The sequence below is a fragment of the Pseudophryne corroboree genome, chromosome 3 (assembly GCF_028390025.1).
Source record: "Pseudophryne corroboree isolate aPseCor3 chromosome 3, aPseCor3.hap2, whole genome shotgun sequence".
Taxonomy (NCBI): Eukaryota; Metazoa; Chordata; class Amphibia; order Anura; family Myobatrachidae; genus Pseudophryne; species Pseudophryne corroboree.
In genome coordinates, this window is record NC_086446.1 from 617,146,989 (window position 1) to 617,170,947 (window position 23,959).

The 23,959-nt window shown below is 47.6% G+C and overlaps 1 protein-coding gene across 2 annotated transcripts in view; it reads right to left on the reverse strand.

Annotated features, from left to right (window-relative positions):
- Positions 1-23,959, reverse strand: part of NOC3L (NOC3 like DNA replication regulator) — a 221,075-nt gene that overhangs the window by 185,710 nt on the left and 11,406 nt on the right. For both annotated transcript variants that reach the window (XM_063961653.1, XM_063961651.1), the window contains exons 7-8: positions 19,623-19,784; positions 4,266-4,359 (exon numbers count right to left, since the gene is read on the reverse strand). In XM_063961653.1, the coding sequence (XP_063817723.1) occupies positions 4,266-4,359; positions 19,623-19,784 (256 nt within the window). The remainder of the gene's footprint in view (positions 1-4,265; positions 4,360-19,622; positions 19,785-23,959) is intronic.

The window sequence follows — 23,959 nt, forward strand, 5'->3', positions numbered from 1 at the left end:
TATATAGTCCCCTTCTTCCTGGTTCGTTATCACTGCTCTGAGTGACTCCATCTTGATTTGAACCTTTGTAAGTGTTCAAAAAATTTTTTAGAATAAGTCTCACCTAGCCTTCTGGCTTCAGTACCACAATATAGTGTGGAATAATACCCCTTTTCTTGTAGTAGGAGGGGTAATTTAATTATCACCTGCTGGGAATACAGCTTGTGAATTTTTTCCCATACTGCCTCCTTGTCGGAGGGAGACCTTGGTAAAGCAGACTTCAGGAGCCTGCGAAGGGGAAACGTCTCGACATTCCAATCTGTACCCCTGGGATACTACTTGTAGGATCCAGGGGTCCTGTACGGTCTCAGCGCCATGCTGAGAACTTGTCAGAAGCGGTGGAACGCTTCTGTTCCTGGGAATGGGCTGCCTGCTGCAGTCTTCTTCCCTTTCCTCTATCCCTGGGCAGATATGATCTTATAGGGACGAAAGGACTGAGGCTGAAAAGACGGTGTCTTTTTCTGCAGAGATGTGACTTAGGGTAAAAACGGCGGATTTTCCAGCAGTTGCCGTGGCCACCAGGTCCGATGGACCGACCCCAAATAACTCCTCTTCCTTTATACGGCAATACACCTTTGTGCCGTTTGGAATCTGCATCACCTGACCACTGTCGTGTCCATAACATCTTCTGGCAGATATGGACATCGCATTTACTCTTGATGCCAGAGTGCAAATATCCCTCTGTGCATCTCGCATATATAGAAATGCATCCTTTAAATGCTCTATAGTCAATAAAATACTGTCCCTGTCAAGGGTATCAATATTTTTAGTCAGGGAATCCGACCAAGCCACCCCAGCTCTGCACATCCAGGCTGAGGCGATCGCTGGTCGCAGTATAACACCAGTATGTGTGTATATACTTTTTATGATATTTTCCAGCCTCCTGTCAGCTGGTCCTTGAGGACGGCCCTATCTATAGACGGTACCGCCACTTGTTTTGATAAGCGTGTGAGCGCCTTATCCACCCTAAGGGGTGTTTCCCAACGCGCCCTAACTTCTGGCGGGAAAGGGTATACCGCCCATAATTTTCTATCGGGGGGAACCCACGCATCATCACACACTTTATTTAATTTATCTGATTCAGGAAAAACTACGGTAGTTTTTTCACATCCCACATAATACCCTCTTTTGTGGTACTTGTAGTATCAGAAATATGTAACACCTCCTTCATTGCCTTTAACGTGTGGCCCTAATAAGGAATACGTTTGTTTATTCACCGTCGACACTGGATTCAGTGTCCCTGTCTGTGTCTGTGTCGACCGACTAAAGTAAACGGGCGTTTTAAAACCCCTGACGGTGTTTTTGAGACGTCTGGACCGGTACTAATTGTTTGTCGGCCGTCTCATGTCGTCAACCGACCTTGCAGCGTGTTGACATTATCACGTAATTCCCTAAATAAGCCATCCATTCCGGTGTCGACTCCCTAGAGAGTGACATCACCATTACAGGCAATTGCTCCGCCTCCTCACCAACATCGTCCTCATACATGTCGACACACACGTACCGACACACAGCACACACACAGGGAATGCTCTGATAGAGGACAGGACCCACTAGCCCTTTGGAGAGACAGAGGGAGAGTTTACCAGCACACACCAAAAACGCTATAATTATATAGGGACAACCTTATATAAGTGTTTTCCCTTATAGCATCTTTTTTATATATTTCTAACGCCAAATTAGTGGCCCCCCCTCTCTGTTTTAACCCTGTTTCTGTAGTGCAGTGCAGGGGAGAGCCTGGGAGCCTTCCCTCCAGCCTTTCTGTGAGGGAAAATGGCGCTGTGTGCTGAGGAGATAGGCCCCGCCCCTTTTTCGGCGGCCTCGTCTCCCGCTCTTAACGGATTCTGGCAGGGGTTAAATATCTCCATATAGCCTCCGGAGGCTATATGTGAGGTATTTTTAGCCAAAATAGGTATTCATTTGCCTCCCAGGGCGCCCCCCTCCCAGCGCCCTGCACCCTCAGTGACTGCCGTGTGAAGTGTGCCGAGAGGAAAATGGCGCACAGCTGCAGTGCTGTGCGCTACCTTTAGAAGACTGAGGAGTCTTCTGCCGCCGATTCTGGACCTCTTCTTACTTCAGCATCTGCAAGGGGGCCGGCGGCAAGGCTCCGGTGACCATCCAGGCTGTACCTGTGATCGTCCCTCTGGAGCTGATGTCCAGTAGCCAAGAAGCCAATCCATCCTGCACGCAGGTGAGTTCACTTCTTCTCCCCTAAGTCCCTCGTTGCAGTGATCCTGTTGCCAGCAGGACTCACTGTAAAATAAAAAACCTAAGCTAAACTTTTCTAAGCAGCTCTTTAGGAGAGCCACCTAGATTGCACCCTTCTCGGCCGGGCACAAAAATCTAACTGGCTTGGAGGAGGGTCATAGGGGGAGGAGCCAGTGCACACCACCTGATCGGAAAGCTTTACTTTTGTGCCCTGTCTCCTGCGGAGCCGCTATTCCCCATGGTCCTTTCAGGAACCCCAGCATCCACTAGGACGATAGAGAAAGGACGTTTTAACGCCCCTGACGGTGTTTTAGACGCCTGGACAGGTACTAATTGGTTTGCCGGCCGTCTCATGTCGTCAACCGACCTTGCAGCGTGTTGACATTATCACGTAATTCCTTAAATAAGCCATCCATTCCGGTGTCGACTCCCTAGAGAGTGACATCACCATTACCGGCAATTGCTCCGCCTCCTCACCAACATCGTCCTCATACATGCCGACACACAAGTACCGACACACAGCACACACACAGGGAATGCTCTGATAGAGGACAGGACCCCACTAGCCCTTTGGGGAGACAGAGGGAGAGTTTGCCAGCACACACCAAAAACGCTATATTATGCAGGGACAACCTTTATATAAGTGTTTTTCCCTTATAGCATTTTATTATATATATACATATCGCCAAATAAGTGCCCCCCCTCTCTGTTTTAACCCTGTTTCTGTAGTGCAGTGCAGGGGAGAGCCTGGGAGCCTTCCCACCAGCCTTTCTGTGAGGGAAAATGGCGCTGTGTGCTGAGGAGAATAGGCCCCGCCCCCTTTTCGGCGGGCTTCTTCTCCCGTTTTTCTGAGACCTGGCAGGGGTTAAATACATCCATATAGCCTCCAGGGGCTATATGTGATGTATTTTTAGCCAGAATAAGGTATTATACATTGCTGCCCAGGGCGCCCCCAGCAACGCCCTGCACCCTCCGTGACCGTTGGTGTGAAGTGTGTGACAACAATGGCGCACAGCTGCAGTGCTGTGCGCTACCTTCATGAAGACTGAAAAGCCTTCTGCCGCCGGTTTCTGGACCTTCAATCTTCAGCATCTGCAAGGGGGGTCGGCGGCGCGGCTCCGGGACGAACCCCAGGGTGAGACCTGTGTTCCGACTCCCTCTGGAGCTAATGGTGTCCAGTAGCCTAAGAAGCCAATCCATCCTGCACGCAGGTGAGTTGAACTTCTCTCCCCTAAGTCCCTCGATGCAGTGAGCCTGTTGCCAGCAGGACTCACTGAAAATAAGAAACCTAAAAACTTTTTCTAAGCAGCTCCTTAAGAGAGCCACCTAGATTGCACCCTGCTCGGACGGGCACAAAAACCTAACTGAGGCTTGGAGGAGGGTCATAGGGGGAGGAGCCAGTACACACCACCTGATCCTAAAGCTTTAGTTTTGTGCCCTGTCTCCTGCGGAGCCGCCAATCCCCATGGTCCTGACGGAGTCCCCAGCATCCACTTAGGACGTCAGAGAAACATTGGTTCCCAAGGTTTTAAGGATATCCAAGTTTGGGCACAAGTGACTAAATTAGTACCTCAATCAATTTGATTTAACCATCTGTACTCAGTCATGGATAAAACCTGGACTGTTAGGGCGCCTTCAGGAAAGAGGGGCAGATGTATTAAGCCTAGAGAAGTGATAAAGCAGGGATAAGTGGAAGGTGATAACGCACCAGCCAATCAACTCCTGTCATTTTTCAAACCTGTAATGATTGGCTGGTGCGTTATCACCTTGAATTTATCACTTCTCCAGGCTTAATACATCTGCCCCAGAGTTTGTGAATCTTTGGTGTAAGCTACAACAGTGTAGAAGTGTCAATATACTGGGTGCTCCCCATTACCCCAGGGGCTTCCCACTATTTGTCTATAACTGTGTGCATATATAGTTCCTTCCCAAATTTGCAGCTTTTTGTATATACACATTCACATCATACCTCTAACATTAGCACCAAAACACAATATACATTATACAAATCACATTACCTTTTATTGTCTGTTCCAGGTTTTCCAGATAAAACTTGTACTGACTGACTAGACCTTCTTCAAATTCTCTGACTCTCTGAGTTTCTTTCTTAACCTGTTTTACAAACAAAATTAGAGGCATCAACAAGGCGGAAAGCGTGACATGCCAGTAATACACAGTTTTACGAATCGCGTCCATGTATCAAGCTGGTTACAAGAAGTCACCTGCTGTACCTGTTTAGCATAAGACATGTATTCTGCACAGCAGAACTAAACCCGCTTAAGTTCCACTTTGGGTGACAAGAGGAGGAAGAATGTACCCGAACCATCTTCTGTTTTTATAACATTCCTATTGGTTTTTAGCAAACACACAAATTACAATATCTAGCATTGTATTTTGCTGTACTGAGGGGTGCCCAGCCATTTCCACACCACAACGCGTCTCCTGTACTTTGTACAGATTATATTTTGCACTTTACAGTTGTACATTTCTAGGTGCAGTTTGCACAATTACTTTTTTTTTTTAAATTCAATATTTTTTATTTTTGCGTTTGATGCAATTTAAACAAACAATAACATATGCTTTGTGATGAGAATATAAAAAAACATATCCTGTATGTATAAATGGACAGTAAAATCATAAAAAGAAAAAAGGTAAAAATAAAAGTCCTTGGTGTGGTCTCTTTCTGTACATATCACAGTATACAGTAGAACAGGGGCGGCCAACCAGTCAGTGACAAAGAGCCAAAAAACCTTGTTAGGTACGTCAAAGAGCTGACATCGAGCCGAAGGGGCGCATGCAAAAATGGAATGTGGCCTTGTGCCTGCTAGACCACACCCCTGGTATAAAATACATTGAAAAAGCCAGAACGACATAAAATTAAAAAAATGAAAGTCAGATCCATTGAAAAAGCCACTTTCACATAAAATAATTGAAAAAGCCAGATTCACATAATAAACTTAAGTTCCCCCATGTGTCACTCCAGCAAGCTCCCCATGTGACACTCCTGCTAGCACCCTCCTATGTGACTCCAGCCAGCTCCCCATGTGACATTCCTGCTAGCACCCTCCTATGTCACTCCAGCCAGCTTTCCCATGTGTCACTACTTCCAGCACCCTCCTTCATCACTCCAGTCAGCTCCTCCATGTGTCACTCCTGCCAGGACCCTTCTGTGTCACTCCAGCCAGCTCCACCTTGTGTCACTCTAGTCCACCCTCATGTGTCACTAAAGTTCCCCCACCAAGTCGTGCCATTGCTTCAGCCCCTAATGTGTTCTCTGTTTGCCAGTGGGTGTCTCGCCTCTAGTATCTGGCTCCTTCAATTTTCAGTCCCTGTAATGCTGCTGCATGTCTGGCTGGAGTGTAGCAGTTTCTGTATCTGTTGTGGTCCTCTGATTTAGAGTGTTGGGAGCCACATTTAAATAAAGAAAGAGCCTCATGAGGCTCAAGAGCCACTGGTTGGCCACCGCTGCAGTAGAACAATCAGCGGTATAAAATAGTGGACATGCATCGGGAAAAATATACCAACATAAGAAAGTGTACACACATATATTCAAAAATAAAGAGACAAGTTAGGTACTACAGATACAGGTTGAGTATCCCATATCCAAATATTCCGAAAATACGGAATATTCCGAAATACGGACTTTTTTGAATGAGAGTGAGATAGGGAAACCTTTGTTTTTTGATGACTCAATGTACACAAACTTTGTTTAATACACAAAGTTATTAAAAATATTGTATTAAATGACCTTTAGGCTGTGTGTATAAGGTGTATATGAAACATAAATGAATTGTGTGAATGTAGACACACTCTAATGCACAAAGTTATAAAAAATATTGGCTAAAATTGCCTTCAGGCTGTGTGTTTAAGGTGTATATGTAACATAAATGCATTCTGTGCTTAGATTTAGGTCCCATCACCATGATATCTTATTATGGTATGCAATTATTCCAAAATACGGAAAAATCTGATATCCAAAATACGTCTGGTCCCAAGCATTTTGGATAAGGGATACTCAACCTGTACTTTAATAAACTAGGAGTTGCAGTATGCAACATATTCAACATTGAGTTAGACTGTAGATGTAGAAAGGCCCGGACTATATGGAGAAGAAAGCCATCTGTCCCAGATTTTATAGAAATTATCTGGAGTTTTTCTAGCTACAGTACGTATACAAACTTTTCATGGGACACAACAGGAGTTCACCAGGGGTATCCATATTTTGAAATTGGGGGCAGTTTGCACAATTTTAAAGCAGTCTTCAAAAACACAATAGAGCGACATGTAATAGTTCCAATGTCCTCATGACTAAACTAAGTAGTCAATGCAGCTAATGTTCCAGTGAATAAAGGGGGTGCTTCTAACGTGTTAGGATGCTGGACACTACTGCACAGAATGAAAGTCCAGAGTTCTATTTCTCTGTGCGCTTATGGACTAGTTCACGGAGAGGAGACAAGCGCACTGTGTTCACCAGGAGCACCATCTAGATATGCTGATGTACAACTAGGATACTTTGCATGGTGTATAGCAGAGGTTCTCAAACTCGGTCCTCTGGGGCACACACAGTGCATGTTTTGCAGGTAACCCAGCAGGTGCACAGGTGTATTAATTACTCACCGACACATTTTAAAAGGTCCACAGGTGGAGCTAATTATTTCACTTGCGATTCTGTGAGGAGACCTGCAAAACATGCACTGTGTGTGCCCCCGAGGACAGAGTTTGAGAGGTGTGTGTGTGTGTGTGTGTGTTATACACAAGCTCCAGTGGAGGCAATTGTACTTTGGGTATGCAGCCCTAATGACCAGTGGTGTAACTAGAGACTTGGAGGCCCCTGGCAAGCTCAAGGTGGGCCTCCTATTTGATTTCTATAAAGCTTTAGGTCTACATGTTTTATCATAAACAAATAAATTCTGTATCATGCATGTTAGAAATACATGATGCGGCACGGCAAGATAGTATCAAAGCTTTGTAAGTGTATCATCTCTACTTACCCAGCTGCTAGTCATTATCAGTAGTGGCTGCAGCGCAGACCACATATGGCATGTGGGAAGGGCAGTTAAAAACAGGATTTTAATACCTACCGGTAAATCCTTTTCTATAAATCCGTAGAGGATGTTGGGGACACCAAAAGAACCATGGGATATAGACGGATCCGCAGGAGACATGGGCACTTTAAGACTTTCAAAGGGGGCGTGACCTGGCTCCTCCCTCTATATCCCTCCCCAGACTCAGTTTGGAACTGTGCCCGGAGAGATGGACGTTTTGAGGAAAGAAATTAACAACAAGGTGAGCATTATACCAGCTCACGCCATAAACATGCCAAATAACATGGCATTCAACTGAACACATGCCAACGGACATGAACAAAATTCAGCAACAAGCTGAAGAAACCATAACACAACCTGTATGTAACCAGAACTAAACTGCAGATACAGTACGCACTGGGACGGGCGCCCAACATTCTCTACGGACTTATAGAAAAGGATTTACCGGTAGGTATTAAAATCCTGTTTTCTATTACGTCCTTGAGGATGTTGGGGACACCAAAAGAACCATGGGACTATACCAAAGCTCTATAACGGGCGGGAGAGTGCGGATGACTCTGCATAACCGATTGACCAAACTTTAGGTCTTCATTGGCCAAGGTATCAAACTTGTAAAACTTAGCAAACGTGTTTGACCCCGACCAAGTAGCAAAGTTGTAATGCTGAGACACCCCGGGCAGCCGGCCAGGACGAGCCCACTTTCCTAGTGGAATGGGCTTTTACCGATTTAGGTAACGGCAAACTTGCCGTGGAATGAGCCTGCTGAATCGTGTGACATATCCAGCGGGCAATGGTCTGCTTGGAAGCAGGATACCCAAGTTTATTGGGAGCATATAGCACAAACAGACACTCTATTTTTCTAACTGGAGCCGTTCTGGCAACGTAAATTTTCAAAGCTCTGACGACATCCAGAGACTTTTCCTCAGCCAAAGTGCCAGTAGCACCACAATAGGTTGGTTAATATTTAAAGAGGAAACCACCTTTGGCAGAAATTGTTGCTGAGTTCTCAATTCTGCCCTATCTTCTTGGAAGATCAAATAAGGGCTCTTGTGAGACAAGGCCGCCAATTCAGACACCCGCCTTACGGATGCCAATGCCAACAAAATGACAACCTTCCAAGTGAGGAATTTCAACTCCACTTTACTTAAAGGTACAAACCAATGTGATTTTAGGAATGTCAAAACCACATTAAGATCCCAAGGTGCCACAAAAGGAGGTTGGATGTGCAGGACCCCTTTTACAAAGGTCTGCACCTCAGGAATTGAGGCCAATTGTTTCTGAAAGAAAATTGACAAAGCAGAAATCTGCACTTTTATGGAGCCTAATTTAAGGCCCGCATCCACTCCATTTTGTAGAAAATGGAGAAAACGTCCAAGGTCAAACTTCTCCACTGGAGCTTTCTTGGACTCGCACCAGGAAATATATTTCCTCCAAATACGGTGATAGTGTTTCGACGCCACACCCTTCCTAGCAATGTTAAGAGTGGGGATGATTCATCGGGAATACCCTTACGGGCTAAAATCTGCCGTTCAACCGCCATGCCGTCAAACGTAGTCGCTGTAAGTCTTGATAGACGAACGGCCCCTGCCGCAGCAGATCCTTGCGAAGAGGAAGAGGCCATGGATCTTCGACTAACAACTCCTGAAGATCCAGGTACCAAATTCTCCTTGGCCAGTCTGGAACTACAAGGAGCGCTGGAATCTGTGATTTTCTTAGGATTCTCAGAACCTTTGGACTGAGAGGAAGCGGAGGGAAAACGTACACCGACGGATACACCCAAGGTGACGTCAGTGCATCCACTGCCGCTGCCTGAGGGTCCCTGGACCGGGAACAATACTTTAGTAGTTTTTTGTTGTGGCGGAACGCCATCATGTCTATGTGGGGGACCCCCCATAGATTTGTTAGTAGGGAGAAGACCTCCTGATGGAGGCTCCACTCTCCTGGATGTAGATCGTGTCTGCTGAGGAAGTCTGCTTCCCAGTTGTCCACTCCCGGAAGGAAAATTGCCGACAGAGCGCTTACCCGAGTCTCTGCCCAGCGAAGAATCCTTATGGCTTCTACCATTGCTGTTCTGCTCTTTGTGCCGCCTTGGCGGTTTATGTACGCTACTGCTGTCACATTGTTCGATTAGATCAGGACAGGCCAGTTTCGAAGAAGATGCTCCGCTTGTAGAAGGCTGTTGCAAATGGCCCTCAACTCCAGCACGTTTATGTGAAGAAGAGTTTCCTGACTTGACCATCTTCCTTGGAAGGTCACTCCTTGTGTGACTGCTCCCCAACCCCAGAGACTTGCATCCGTGGTCACTAGGATCCAGTCTTGGATCCCGAATCTGCGTCCTTCTAAGAGGTGAGAGCGGTGTAGCCACCACAGGAGTGAGATTCTGGTGTTGGGGGATAGAACTATCCTCCGGTGCATATGAAGGTGGGATCCGGACCATTTGTCCAACAGGTCCCACTGAAACACTCTGGCATGGAACCTCCCGAATTGGAGGGCCTCGTATGCCGCCACCATCTTCCCCAGCAATCGAATGCATTGATGAATGGAGACAGTTGGTGGTTTCAGAATGAGTTTTACCAAACTCTGAATTTCCAGTGCTTTCTCCGGAGGGAGGAACACTTTCAGCTGGACCGTGTCCAGAATCATACCCAAAAATGCCAACCGGGTTGTTGGAATTAAGTGTGATTTCGGCAGGTTCAAGAGCCATCCGTGCTGTTGTAGAAGCGACAGAGACAGTGCAATGTCCTGTACCAGTTTTTCCTTGGACCTTGCCTTTATCAGGAGATCGTCCAAGTAGGGGATAATTGTAACTCCTCTTTTTCTGAGGAGAACCATCATTTCTACCATGACTTTTGTGACAATCCTCAGAGCCGTGGCCAGGCCAAACGGCAACGTCTGAAATTGGTAATGAGTATCCTGGATTGCAAACCGGAGATAACTCTGATGAGGGGGATAAATGGGAACATGAAGGTAGGCATCCTTTATGTCCAAAGCCACCATGAATTCCCACTCCTCCAGGCTGGAGATCACCGCTCGGAGAGACTCCATCTTGAATTTGAATTTCTTCAGGAAAAAATTTAGAGATTTTAGGTTGAGGATTGGTCGTACCGAGCCACCCGGCTTCGGCACTACAAATAGGCTTGAATAAAACCCTTCCCCTTGTTGCGCCCGGGGGACCGGGATCACAACCTGATTTTGACATAATTTTTGTATTGCTCCACAGACTAGTACTCTGTCTTGAAGTGAAACTGGTAAGGGTGATTTGAAAAAAAAAAAAAAAAAAACGGCGAGGGGGAACGTCTTGGAATTCCAGTTTGTACCCTTGGGTCACAATTTGTAACACCCAAGGGTCCAGGTCCGAGCGAACCCAAACCTGACTGAAAAGCCTTAGACGTGCCACCACCGGTGCGGTCTCCTGTAAGGGAGACCCGGCGTCATGTGGTGGATTTGGCGGAAGCCGGGGAGGACTTCTGCTCTTGTGAACTCGAGGAGGCGGAAGTTCTCTCGCCCCCTTCCTCTACCTCTGGTAGCGAGGAAGAAGTTACCTCTGCCTTTTCTATATTTATTGGGCCGAAAGGACTGCATTTGATAGTGCGGTTTCTTCTGTTGTGCAGGAGCATTAGGTAAATAAGTAGATTTACCTGCTGTGGCCGCTGATACTAAATCAGTAAGGCCGTCACCAAACAGTTCCCCACCCTTAAAGGGAAGGGACTCCATATTTTTCTTGGAATCAGCGTCAGCATTCCATTGATGAGTCCATAGCGCACGCCTAGCCGCAATTGAAATAGCATTAGCCTTAGCCCCCAGGCATGCCAGCATCTCTTGCAGCCTCTTTCAAGTACGCAGCCGCGTCCCTGATATAACCAAGCGTCACTATCCCTATCCAGAGTATCTAAATCCGCAGATAAACTTTCAGCCCATTTTTCAATGGCGCTACTAACCCACGCGGACGCAATAAGCGGTCTAAGCTGCGTCTCCGTGGTAGTAAAAATAGCTTTTAAAGTAGCCTCCTGCTTACGATCAGCCTGCTCCTTAAGAGTCGTCGACTGAGCCGCAGGGAGCGCTACCTGTTTAGACAAGCGTGCTAGGGCTTTGTCTACTGTGGGTGGTATTTCCCACTTATCTCTATCCGCTGCGGGAAAGGGGTATGCCACCTTGATCCTATTAGGAATGAGAAATTTCTTATCAGGTGTATTCCAAATGCCATCAAAAAGGTCATTTAGTTCAAAACAAGGAGGAAAAGAAACCGAGCGTCTCTTTTCTTTGTAAATAAGGACCCTCGTTTCTGGTGTAAAGGGGTACTCGTCAATACGTAATATATCTTTGACAGCCACAATCATATATTGAATACTCTTAGCCAATTTAGGATCTAATCTAGAATCAGCATAATCGGCACCAGTATCAGAGTCCGTGTCGATATCTGTGTCATCTAATTGGTCAACACCACGTTTTAGTGACCCTTGTAATAAAGCGTCATCTACTGATCTCTTCCAAATCTGCAGCTGAGAGTCAGATTCAGTAAACTTTTGATTTAATAACATTAACATTAGCATTTAAAGCAGTTAACCAATCAGCAGTGCTGACAGGACCCCCAAAACATTTGGTGTCCCCAATAAATTATCCCCCTGAGAGGAAAATTCTGCCTCAGACATGTTGTCTCCCTAACAGCACCCAAAAGAAAATAAGAATTTACTCACCGGTAATTCTATTTCTCGTAGTCCGTAGTGGATGCTGGGACTCCGTAAGGACCATGGGGAATATCGGCTCCGCAGGAGACTGGGCACAACTAAAAGAAAGCTTTAGTCTAACTGGTGTGCACTGGCTCCTCCCACTATGACCCTCCTCCAGACCTCAGTTAGGATACTGTGCCCGGAAGAGCTGACACAATAAGGAAGGATTTTGAATCCCGGGTAAGACTCATACCAGCCACACCAATCACACCGTATAACTCGTGATAGAATACCCAGTTAACAGTATGACAACAACTGAGCCTCTCAACAGTTGGCTCAACAATAACCCTTTAGTTAAACAATAACTATATACAAGTATTGCAGACAATCCGCACTTGGGATGGGCGCCCAGCATCCACTACGGACTACGAGAAATAGAATTACCGGTGAGTAAATTCTTATTTTCTCTGACGTCCTAAGTGGATGCTGGGGACTCCGTAAGGACCATGGGGATTATACCAAAGCTCCCAAACGGGCGGGAGAGTGCGGATGACTCTGCAGCACCGAATGGGCAAACTCTAGGTCCTCCTCAGCCAGGGTGTCAAACTTGTAGAATTTAGCAAACGTGTTTGACCCCGACCAAGTAGCTGCTCGGCAAAGTTGAAGAGCTGAGACCCCTCGGGCAGCCGCCCAAGAAGAGCCCACCTTCCTCGTGGAATGGGCTTTTACCGATTTAGGATGCGGCAGTCCAGCCGCAGAATGTGCAAGCTGAATCGTACTACAGATCCAGCGAGCAATAGTCTGCTTTGAAGCAGGTGCACCCAACTTGTGGGGCGCATACAGGATAAATAGCGAGTCAGTCTTTCTGACTCCAGCTGTCCTGGAAACATACATTTTCAGGGCCCTGACTACGTCCAACAACTTGGAAGCCTCCAAGTCTTTAGTAGCCGCAGGCACCACAATAGGTTGGTTCAGATGAAAGGCTGATACCACCTTAGGGAGAAATTGGGGACGAGTCCTCAATTCTGCCCTATCCATATGGAAAATCAGATAAGGGCTTTTACATGACAAAGCCGCCAATTCTGATACACGCCTGGCCGAAGCCAAGGCCAACAACATGACCACTTTCCACGTGAGATACTTCAATTCCACGGTTTTAAGTGGCTCAAACCAATGTGACTTTAGGAAATCCAACACCACGTTGAGATCCCAAGGTGCCACTGGAGGCACAAAAGGGGGCTGAATATGCAGCACTCCCTTAACAAAAGTCTGAACCTTCAGGTAGTGAAGCCAGTTCTCTCTGGAAGAAAATCGATAGAGCCGAAATCTGGACCTTAATGGAACCCAATTTCAGGCCCATAGTCACCCCTGACTGTAGGAAGTGCAGGAAACGGCCCAGCTGAAATTCCTCCGTTGGGGCCTTCCTGGCCTCACACCACGCAACATATTTTCGCCATATGCGATGATAATGGTTTGCAATTACTTCCTTCCTAGCTTTAATCAGCGTAGGAATGACTTCCTCCGGAATACCCTTTTCCTTCAGGATCCGGTGTTCAACCGCCATGCCGTCAAACGCAGCCGCGGTAAGTCTTGGAACAGACAGGGCACCTGCTGCAGCAGGTCCTGTCTGAGCGGCAGAGGCCATGGGTCCTCTGAGATCATTTCTTGAAGTTCCGGGTACCAAGCTCTTCTTGGCCAATCCGGAACTATGAGTATAGTTCTTACTCCTCTTCTCCTTATTATCCTCAGTACCTTTGGTATGAGAGGAAGAGGAGGGAACACATAAACCGACCGGTACACCCACGGTGTCACTAGAGCGTCCACAGCTATCGCCTGCGGGTCTCTTGACCTGGCGCAATATCTATCTAGCTTTTTGTTTAGGCGGGACGCCATCATGTCCACCTGTGGCCTTTCCCAACGGTTTACAATCAGTTGGAAGACTTCTGGATGAAGTCCCCACTCTCCCGGGTGGAGGTCGTGCCTGCTGAGGAAGTCTGCTTCCCAGTTGTCCACTCCCGGAATGAACACTGCTGACAGTGCTAACACGTGATTTTCCGCCCATCGGAGAATCCTTGTGGCTTCTGCCATCGCCGTCCTGCTTCTCGTGCCGCCCTGTCGGTTTACATGGGCGACTGCCGTGATGTTGTCTGACTGGATCAGTACCGGCTGGTTTTGAAGCAGGGGTTTTGCCTGACTTAGGGCATTGTAAATGGCCCTCAGTTCCAGAATATTTATGTGTAGGGAAGTCTCCTGACTTAACCATAGTCCTTGGAAGTTTCTTCCCTGTGTGACTGCCCCCCAGCCTCGAAGGCTGGCATCCGTGGTCACCAGGACACAGTCCTGTATGCCGAATCTGCGGCCCTCCTGAAGATGAGCACTTTGCAGCCACCACAGCAGAGACACCCTGGTCCTTGGAGACAGGGTTATCAGCCGATGCATCTGAAGATGCGATCCGGACCACTTGTCCAACAGGTCCCACTGAAAGGTTCTTGCATGGAACCTGCCGAATGCAATTGCTTCGTAGGAAGCTACCATCTTTCCCAGGATCCGCATGCAGTGATGCACCGACACCTGTTTTGGTTTTAGGAGGCCTCTGACTAGAGATGATAGCTCCTTGGCCTTCTCCTCCGGGAGAAACACTTTTTTCTGTTCTGTGTCCAGAACCATCCCCAGGAACAGTAGACGTGTCGTAGGGATCAGCTGTGACTTTGGAATATTTAGAATCCAGCCGTGCTGTTGTAGCACCTCCCGAGATAGTGCTACCCCGACTAACAACTGCTCCCTGGACCTCGCCTTTATCAGGAGATCGTCCAAGTACAGGATAATTAAAACTCCCTTCTTTCGAAGGAGTATCTTAATTTCGGCCATTACCTTGGTAAAGACCCTCGGAGCCGTGCATAGACCGAACGGCAACGTCTGGAATTGGTAAGGACAATCCTGTACCACAAATCTGAGGTACTCCTGGTGAGGATGGTAAATGGGGACATGCAGGTAAGCATCCTTGATGTCCAGTGATACCATGTTATCCCCCTCGTCCAGGCTTGCAATAACCGCCCTGAGCGATTCCATCTTGAACTTGAATTTTTTTATATACGTGTTCAAGGAATTTAAATTTAAAATGGGTCTCACCGAACCGTCCGGTTTCGGTACCACAAACATTGTGGAATAGTAACCCCGTCCTTGTTGAAGTAGGGGCACCTTGACTATCACCTGCTGGGAATACAGCTTGTGAATTGCCTCTATCACTGCCTCCCTGCCTGAGGGAGTTGTTGGCAAGGCAGATTTTAGGAAACGGCAGGGGGGGGGAGACGTCTCGAATTCCAGCTTGTACCCCTGAGATACTACTTGAAAGATCCAGGGATCCACCCGTGAGCGAGCCCACTGATCGCTGAAATTTTTGAGACGGGCCCCCACCGTACCTGGCTCCGCCTGTGGAGCCCCAGCGTCATGCGGTGGACTCAGAGGAAGCGGGGGAGGACTTTTGCTCCTGGGAACTGGCTGTATGCTGCAACTTTTTCCCTCTACCTCTGCCCCTGGGCAGAAAGGACGCGCCTCTAACCCGCTTGCCCTTATGGGGCCGAAAGGACTGTACCTGATAATACGGTGCTTTCTTTGGCTGTGAGGGAACATGGGGTAAAAATGCAAACTTCCCAGCTGTTGCTGTGGAAACTAGGTCCGAGAGACCATCCCCGAACAACTCCTCACCTTTATAAGGCAAAACTTCCATGTGCCTTTTAGAGTCTGCATCACCTGTCCACTGCCGAGTCCATAACCCTCTCCTGGCAGAAATGGACATTGCACTTATTTTAGAAGCCAGCCGGCAAATATCCCTCTGTGCATCTCTCATGTATAAGACTGAGTCTTTAATATGCTCTACGGTTAGCAATATAGTGTCCCTGTCTAGGGTATCAATATTTTCCGACAGGGAATCTGACCACGCAGCTGCAGCACTGCACATCCATGCTGAAGCAACAGCTGGTCTCAGTATAATACCTGTGTGTGTATACACAGACTTCAGGATAGCCTCCTGCTTTCTATCAGCAGGTTCCTTTAGGGCGGCCGTATCCGGAGACGGTAGTGCCACCTTCTTTGACAAGCGTGTGAGCGCTTTATCCACCCTAGGGGATGTTTCCCAACGTGACCTATCCTCTGGCGGGAAAGGGTACGTCATTAGTAACCTTTTAGAAATTACTAGTTTTTTATCGGGGGAAGCCCACGTTTCTTCACACACTTCATTTAACTCCTCAGATGGAGGAAAAACTACTGGTAGTTTTTTCTCTCCAAACATAATACCGTTTTTTGTGGTTCCTGGGGGAACATCAGAAATGTGCAACACATTTTTCATTGCCTCAATCATGTAACGTGTGGCCCTATTGGAAGTTACATTAGTCTCATCGTCGTCGACACTGGAGTCAGTATCCGTGTCGACATCTATGTCGGCCATCTGAGGTAGCGGGCGTTTTAGAGCCCCTGATGGCTTTTGAGACGCCTTGGCAGACACAGGCTGAGAAGCCGGCTGTCCCATATTTGGTATGTCGTCAAACCTTTTATGTAAGGAGTCGACACTGTCACGTAATTCCTTCCACATAACCATCCACTCAGGTGTCGGCCCCGCAGGGGGTGACATCACATTTATAGGCATCTGCTCCGCCTCCACATAAGCCTCCTCATCAAACATGACGACACAGCCGTACCGACACACCGCACACACAAAGGAAATGCTCTGACAGAGGACAGGACCCCACAAAGCCCTTTGGGGAGACAGAGAGAGAGTATGCCAGCACACACCAGAGCGCTATAATAATACAGGGATTAACTGAATTATTTCCCTTTATAGCTGCTATATAAATTATACTGCGCCTAAATTTAGTGCCCCCCCCTCTCTTTTTTACCCTTTGTAGCTTGATACTGCAGGGGAGAGCCTGGGAGCGATCCTTCCAGCGGAGCTGTAAGGGAGAAATGGCGCCAGTGTGCTGAGGGAGTTAGCCCCGCCCCTTTTTCGGCGGACTTTCTCCCGCTTTTTTCAGGAATTCTGGCAGGGGTTATTTATCACATATATAGCCTCTGGGACTATATATTGTGATGATTTGCCAGCCAACGTGTTTATATTGCTGCTCAGGGCGCCCCCCCCCCAGCGCCCTGCACCCATCAGTGACCGGAGTGTGAGGTGTGCATGAGGAGCAATGGCGCACAGCTGCAGTGCTGTGCGCTACCTTGTTGAAGACCAAGGTCTTCTGCCGTCGATTTTCCGGACCACTTCTTGCTTCTGGCTCTGTAAGGGGGACGGCGGCGCGGCTCCGGGACCGAACGATCGAGGTCGGGTCCTGTGTTCGATCCCTCTGGAGCTAATGGTGTCCAGTAGCCTAAGAAGCCCAAACTATCTCCAGTCAGGTAGGTTCGCTTCTTCTCCCCTTAGACCCTCGTAGCAGTGAGTCTGTTGCCAGCAGATCTCACTGAAAATAAAAAACCTAAAATATACTTGCTCTTCTAGGAGCTCAGGAGACCCCCTAGTGTGCATCCAGCTCAGCCGGGCACAAGATTCTAACTGAAGTCTGGAGGAGGGTCATAGTGGGAGGAGCCAGTGCACACCAGTTAGACTAAAGCTTTCTTTTAGTTGTGCCCAGTCTCCTGCGGAGCCGCTATTCCCCATGGTCCTTACGGAGTCCCAGCATCCACTTAGGACGTCAGAGAAAAGCCTGTGAGGGAACAAAAGGAAAGGAGCCAGCTCACACCCCAGCGCCAAAGTGCAGGTCTGAAAAACACCCTCAAGTGTCACAGAGCTGCAGCGCTATAATATGTATGTAAATAATCTGCCCCCCCCCCCCCCCCTCGTTTTATAGCACCTGGTACTTGCTGCTGTGAGGAAGGACCAGCGCTGCTGCTTGGAGGAGGAAATGGCGCCAAGTGAGCCTGGAGGAAGGAGCCCTGCCCCCAACATGGCACGCTTCTTCCCGCTTATTTTTACATGTTTATCCTGGCAGGGGTTTGCGGGCAGTGCCAGGGCACTGTACAGATATGCCAGCCTTATATATGAGGTATTTTTAGCTCCCCAGGGCGCCCCCCTCCCAGTGCCCTGCACCCAGCGGTGTATACAGTCCGGGAGCCTGGCGCGCACTGAGCAAATCACGTTGCGCGGTACCTCTATATGCCGTCTTTGTTGAAGAGAAGATGTCTTTTCCTCACATGCTCACCTGTCCTCTAACTTCTGGCTTGAAGAGGGGGGACGGCAAGCTGTGGGAGCGAGCATCCAGGATAGCACGGCGTTCATCTCCCCTCAGGAGCTGAAGGCATCCTGTCAGCAGCAGCAGAGCCATGAAACTCATTAGAAGTGGGTCTAGACTGCTCTCCCCTCTTTCCCACGAAGCAGGGAGCCTGTAGCCAGCAGATCTCCCCAAAATAAAAAACCTAACATTAAGTCTTTTCAGAGAAACTCTAAGAGCTCCCCCGAGTGCCTCCATCTCGCAGGGCACATTTTCTAAACTGAGTCTGGGGAGGGATATAGAGGGAGGAGCCAGGTCACGCCCCCTTTGAAAGTCTTAAAGTGCCCATGTCTCCTGCGGATCCGTCTATATCCCATGGTTCTTTTGGTGTCCCCAACATCCTCAAGGACGTAATAGAAACATATAAACAAACCTTTAATGTCATATGTAATGTGTGTGATGGCTGCCTGACCCCTGGCATAGTCATCACTGTGTATCAGAGCCGTGGCTGCACTCGGGACGCAGCACTCAACTTCAGTTCTCCTTCCTGAGAGCAGCGGCAGCTGTGATACACACAGCGCTGCCTATCCCAATGGCCATCATATTGGTTTATCTGAAGTACGAACGCTGACTGAACAATAACTTAATAGTACTGTGTATACAGAAATTAATTGTCAAATCACATATTTAGTCTACAGAACTTAGTGACTGATTCCAAGGTGGCCGCCTTCCACCTTGTAGGCCCCTGAACATTTGCCAGTCTAGCCACCCTGTAGTTACACCACTTCCAATGACATCAGTAAGACACGGCTACCTACTAAAGCGAGTTAAGGCCCGTACACACTGGTCGATATATCGACCGTTCTCTTGAACGGCCGATATATCGCGGGACCGTCAGCCAGTGTGTACGGCCGATACGTCTGTGAACTCCGTCGTTCACAGACGTATCGCGTCGGCCGCGCAGCACAGCCGACAGCCAATATATCTACCGATATATTGGCGCATCGCTGTGTGTGTACGGGGCGGTCGGCCGACCGACCGTACACATGCTGCGGCGGCCGGCGGTAATTGACAGCTGAACTGGGCGGGCGTGTGTACACGCCCGCCCAGTTCATGACGTCAGTCCCCGACGGATCGGGCAGTGTGTATGCACAGCACACTGCCCGATCCGTCCATAGATATATCTGCAGATCAGTTGATCTGCAGATATATCTACTAGTGTGTACCCACCTTTAGAAACATGTATGAGTAATGTAGGGGTCTCGGATCACGCCCTCTGAGGGCTGGATTCAATTAGCATGGAAGCTAGCAAAAGCTCTGCGTTACCTTCCACCAGACAATTTCTGCTTGCAGCCTATGGAGGTCCAAGCAGAAATCAGTTACTGCAATATGCCTAATGTAAGCTGCCAAACGGAGTCTGGCCCTGAAAGCTCCGTGGACAGAAATCCTTACACATGCCTCACCCTGGAGTTCTTTTCTTCTTCTGTAAGCGGGCGAATCTTATACGAAGGTGCAATGTCTTTGAATATTTCCATTAGCGAAATCAACACCAGCTTCCGGACGGTTACTGCCACAGTAGAGTCCTGTTCCATCAACATAGCACGCAACTCCTTCAGCTTTCTAATCTGTAGCAGCAAATTCAATAATAGGGAAAATGTTACAAACAGAAATGAATACAGTTTTACTAATTAGTATAAGAAACAGTAACCTACTATATTTGATAATAGAAATCCCACATATAAAGGAAATGCTTGGGCCATTTTTGCTCATATCAGTTTTATGGATAGCAAAGTCTAATGTCAACCAAGGTCATGGTCTCCCATGTCTCTCAACATTAGATCACTTGTACTGGTGATTGAATGCATCATGGTATGCTATATGACAAATAAGGAGAGATAAGGCTTGCGTCTCTGTGGCAGGAAATATGAGAAGCCTCCAATGGAGGAAGATCTGGTGACATCATCACAATGCCACTAGGTTTCCACGACAGCCCAAACGCAGAAGCATAGTTCCACATAGGCAATGTCAGCATGCTTAATGGGTTTATCAGGTGCCCAGGAACTGAATTGTGGGGGGAAAACCTGATTCCAGCACAAGCACGGTTCACAGACTACATCCTGGCAGGATGCTTCCCTACACCCAGTTAAATCACAGTGGACTGTAACAAGATGAAGACTGATGTTCGGTAATTCTAAAAAAAAGAGAAATAATGAAACAAAAAAAAGAGGATTTTGGTACTTACCGATAAAACCATTTCTCTGAATCCTCTAAGGGACACTGGAACATCATATACATTAGGGGTGTGAAGTCTTGCAACCGGAGGTGTGGCACAATCTAAATTAAAATATTGTCTGCACAGCCGGCTCCTCCCCCCTCACGCCCCCCATCCCTCAGTTTGGAAAATTTGACGGAGAGACTAGGACATGAGACTACAAAACCAATGGCGAGGAGCCTACCGTACAACGAAGTCAAACAGCAACCTAGAAGTCTGTTAACAGAAAACCAATGCTGTTTGCACGAACAGTTCAACAAGAACCTGTAACACAGCAGGTTGACAGCACCGAGGCGGGCGTCCAGTGTCCCCTAGAGGATTCAGAGAAATGGATTTATCGGTAAGTACCAAAATCCTCTTTTCTCTTTCATCCACTAGGGGACACTGGAACATCATATACATTAGGGGACGTCCCAAAGTTACTCCCAAGGGTGGGAGTGCTGTCAGTAGCCTGTCAAAACAGACGTCCAAACTTCAAATCTTTGGACGCAAAAGTATCAAACTTGTAAAAGCTTGTGTCTGCAGACCACGTTGCCACTCTGTAATGTTGAGTGGCTGTCACCCATGAGGTGCCCACCGATCTGGCGGCATGGGCACCAGCCCGAACCGGAAACCGTATACCACAGGATAATTACTGCATAGTGGTAATCCTAAGCTATCTGGACAGCGTTTGTGTAGACGCAGACCAACTCCTCCGTGTACCATCAAAAAGAACAATCGGTCCTATAGTCAGATGTACGACTTAACTTGCACGGATATCTGTACAGCTCGTACAACCTCCAAAGACACTGCCCAATCGAAAAGATGGCATCACCATTGGCTGGCCTACTGGGAAAACCCCCCCACAACCTATGGGAGAAAACTCTGCCAGTGTACGAAGTACTTCCCTATCGCCCTGGGAAAATAGAAAAAGGACACTTGCACCACAAGGCTCCCAATAAGAGACCCATTTGGTCTATACTAAGGCAAGTAACAACAGGACTGTCCTGGAGAGATAATTCATCCTGCTCTCTACCAACAGCTCAGAGGTCGTTGAATTGAAACATTCCCACCTCAAGGTGAGGCCCCCCGGCGCCGTGGAGTGCTCGGAAAAAGAGGTATCCTCAGAACTTTTCTTAAAGTCTGAAGACCCCTGTAAAGATGCTAAGCGCTGTCGAAAAAGGATGGAGAGAGGTGAAAATCTTAACCGTGAAGGAGGCTAACACAGGCCACCAAGTAAACCTGTCCGGAGAAAACGTAAAAGTCTAGACAGAGGGAATCCCCCCGGAATCCAACTCGTAGTCCTGACCCCAGTCCATCTACTGTAACAATGCAAGGTCGTGACCGGCTTCCGCTGTCGTTATAGGAATAGATGCTGTAAACTTTCTCTCTGAAAGACAGTCTCCACGGGTCTACCGCTAGGAGACCTCGGAAAACCGAGCACTAACTGCTGCGGAACCAGTGTGGTGGAATGATAAGTCGCCCACACCCCTTTCCGTTTGGCCCTCGTGAATACCCTGGGTATAAACTGAAATGATGGAAGCTTGTAAACACCTCTGGAAGACCCAGGAAGTGTCATGCTTCCACTTCTAGATACCATGTGCTGGCCACAGACCTGGGTAGCTGACGGTTGTGTCGAGAGGCCAGTAGGTCTACAGGAGGTAGCCCCCCTCACCCTATCACCATCTCGATACCTGGATCCATATTCTGTCGACTGCGAGACTGTTGCATTCCTGGAATGAACTATACTGAAAAAGAAGATGTTGTGCCTTCCTGCCCACAACAAGATCCTTGTGGCTACTTTTAGTGCCATCTTGTTCCTTCGTGATGGTTTATGTATGCTGTCGTTGTGACATTGTCCGACTGCCTATTTAAGTGGTGACCCATCACTAGGTTTCTCTTTTTTTTTTTCTTCTTCTTTCTTTGGCTAAACGAAGATGTATTGTAACTGCACTCAGCTCGAGACTGTCTATGGGTAGACTATTTTCTTGTGACGTCCATCCGTTCTGGAACTGATGTTCCTCTGGGATGGCACTCCAACCTTCGGAACAGGCATCCGTTGTGAGGATCCCCCAATTCTAAAAACCGAATCTCTACCCTGCTGCGAGATTCGTTAGTAATGACCACCAATATGAGGGAAGTTTGTGAATGAAATCAACAACTTGTGAAATCGAAAACCAATGCGAACTTGCTCCCTTAGCAATGAGGATCACCTGGAAAGGTTTGTAGTGAAAACTGCCGTACTGCAGAGTCTCCGGAGAAGTTGTACCCCAGAGGTAGAGAAACCGTCTGTTTGTAGTACCTGATCCACCAGCCTCAGCATGTCCTGGATCTTGCTCTGCATTTGTACAGTCTCCAAGATGAAACCTGGAAATTGAACCCTTGGAATTGGCATTAGGGTGGATTCCTGGAAATTCCAATCCACCCACCTTTAGTGAGAAATTGATCAGGCAGCTTCCTTGAGCAGCTGTTCCTGGAGGATGGCTTATATCAGCAGAGCATCCTGATCGCGACCTCCAACAGTCTCAAACTTGTGACCCTTATCCCACTTGGGTTGATTTCTCTGGAATAAGTAGGCCAGTAGAAAATGGGTCAACAAACCTTGAAAATGAATATCAGTATGACCGATATGGGCATGACAAAACAGTATACGAAGAGAACCCCTTACCTCCTTGAGAGTAGGGATATTAATAATAATAGCGCAGCCCGTTGGATTACTTAATGTGGACAAACACTGTATACGTTTGGTCCCAGCAAATCTTTTTGTAGTAAACACCGAAACGTGGTTAGCAATGCCTGCGCTTTTGAACGGAATGACAGCTTAGGTGTTGTCAATATCTATCAGTAATAGAGGGAAACAACCCCGTTTTTGATACCAAATTCTCTACGCAAGTCTCGAATCCGGTCTCCCTAGAACCTCGTATCCAAGGTGCGTTGGTATATAGACCTGTTATTGGCTATTTGGAATAGCCTCATCATTCCGAATCGAGAACCAAACTAGTTTAATAATGGGCCAGAATAACAGCTACTGCCTATTGGTATATTCTATGACATTCGGTAGGCAGAAATCTGATGTCTGAAAATTATTGGCCAAGGGAGGCATACCCCTTCATGGAAATTGCGTTCCAACTCAGTAACTTTAACAGTTTTACTGAAACAGCGATCTCTCAGTTCCGTTTGAGATGGTCTTGGAACTAGAGGTTATATTTTCTTGTCACTGTCAACCTACACATGACCCCTGTTTTGCAGTGGGACTTTAATGAGTAAGAATGTCCCGTTTGCAGGCTTAGCAGAGGTGCGCTACCAACGTTATGGTATCCTTTCCCCTTCCGTGGAAACCGAATTTCTGTTGTCACAGAAAATCCTTGAGAGACACAGCGGAGATCGGAATGCTAACCTCCCTAACAGCCTGATAAGGATATGAGGCTAACCTTCGGCTATGCCCTGCTAGTCAAAGAAAAACTTAGACAGCTGGAAGCATGTACTGATCGCCTCTAGTTAGTTACGCTTCTAACGATTCATACACCATTAAGAGAGCCAGCACATCTT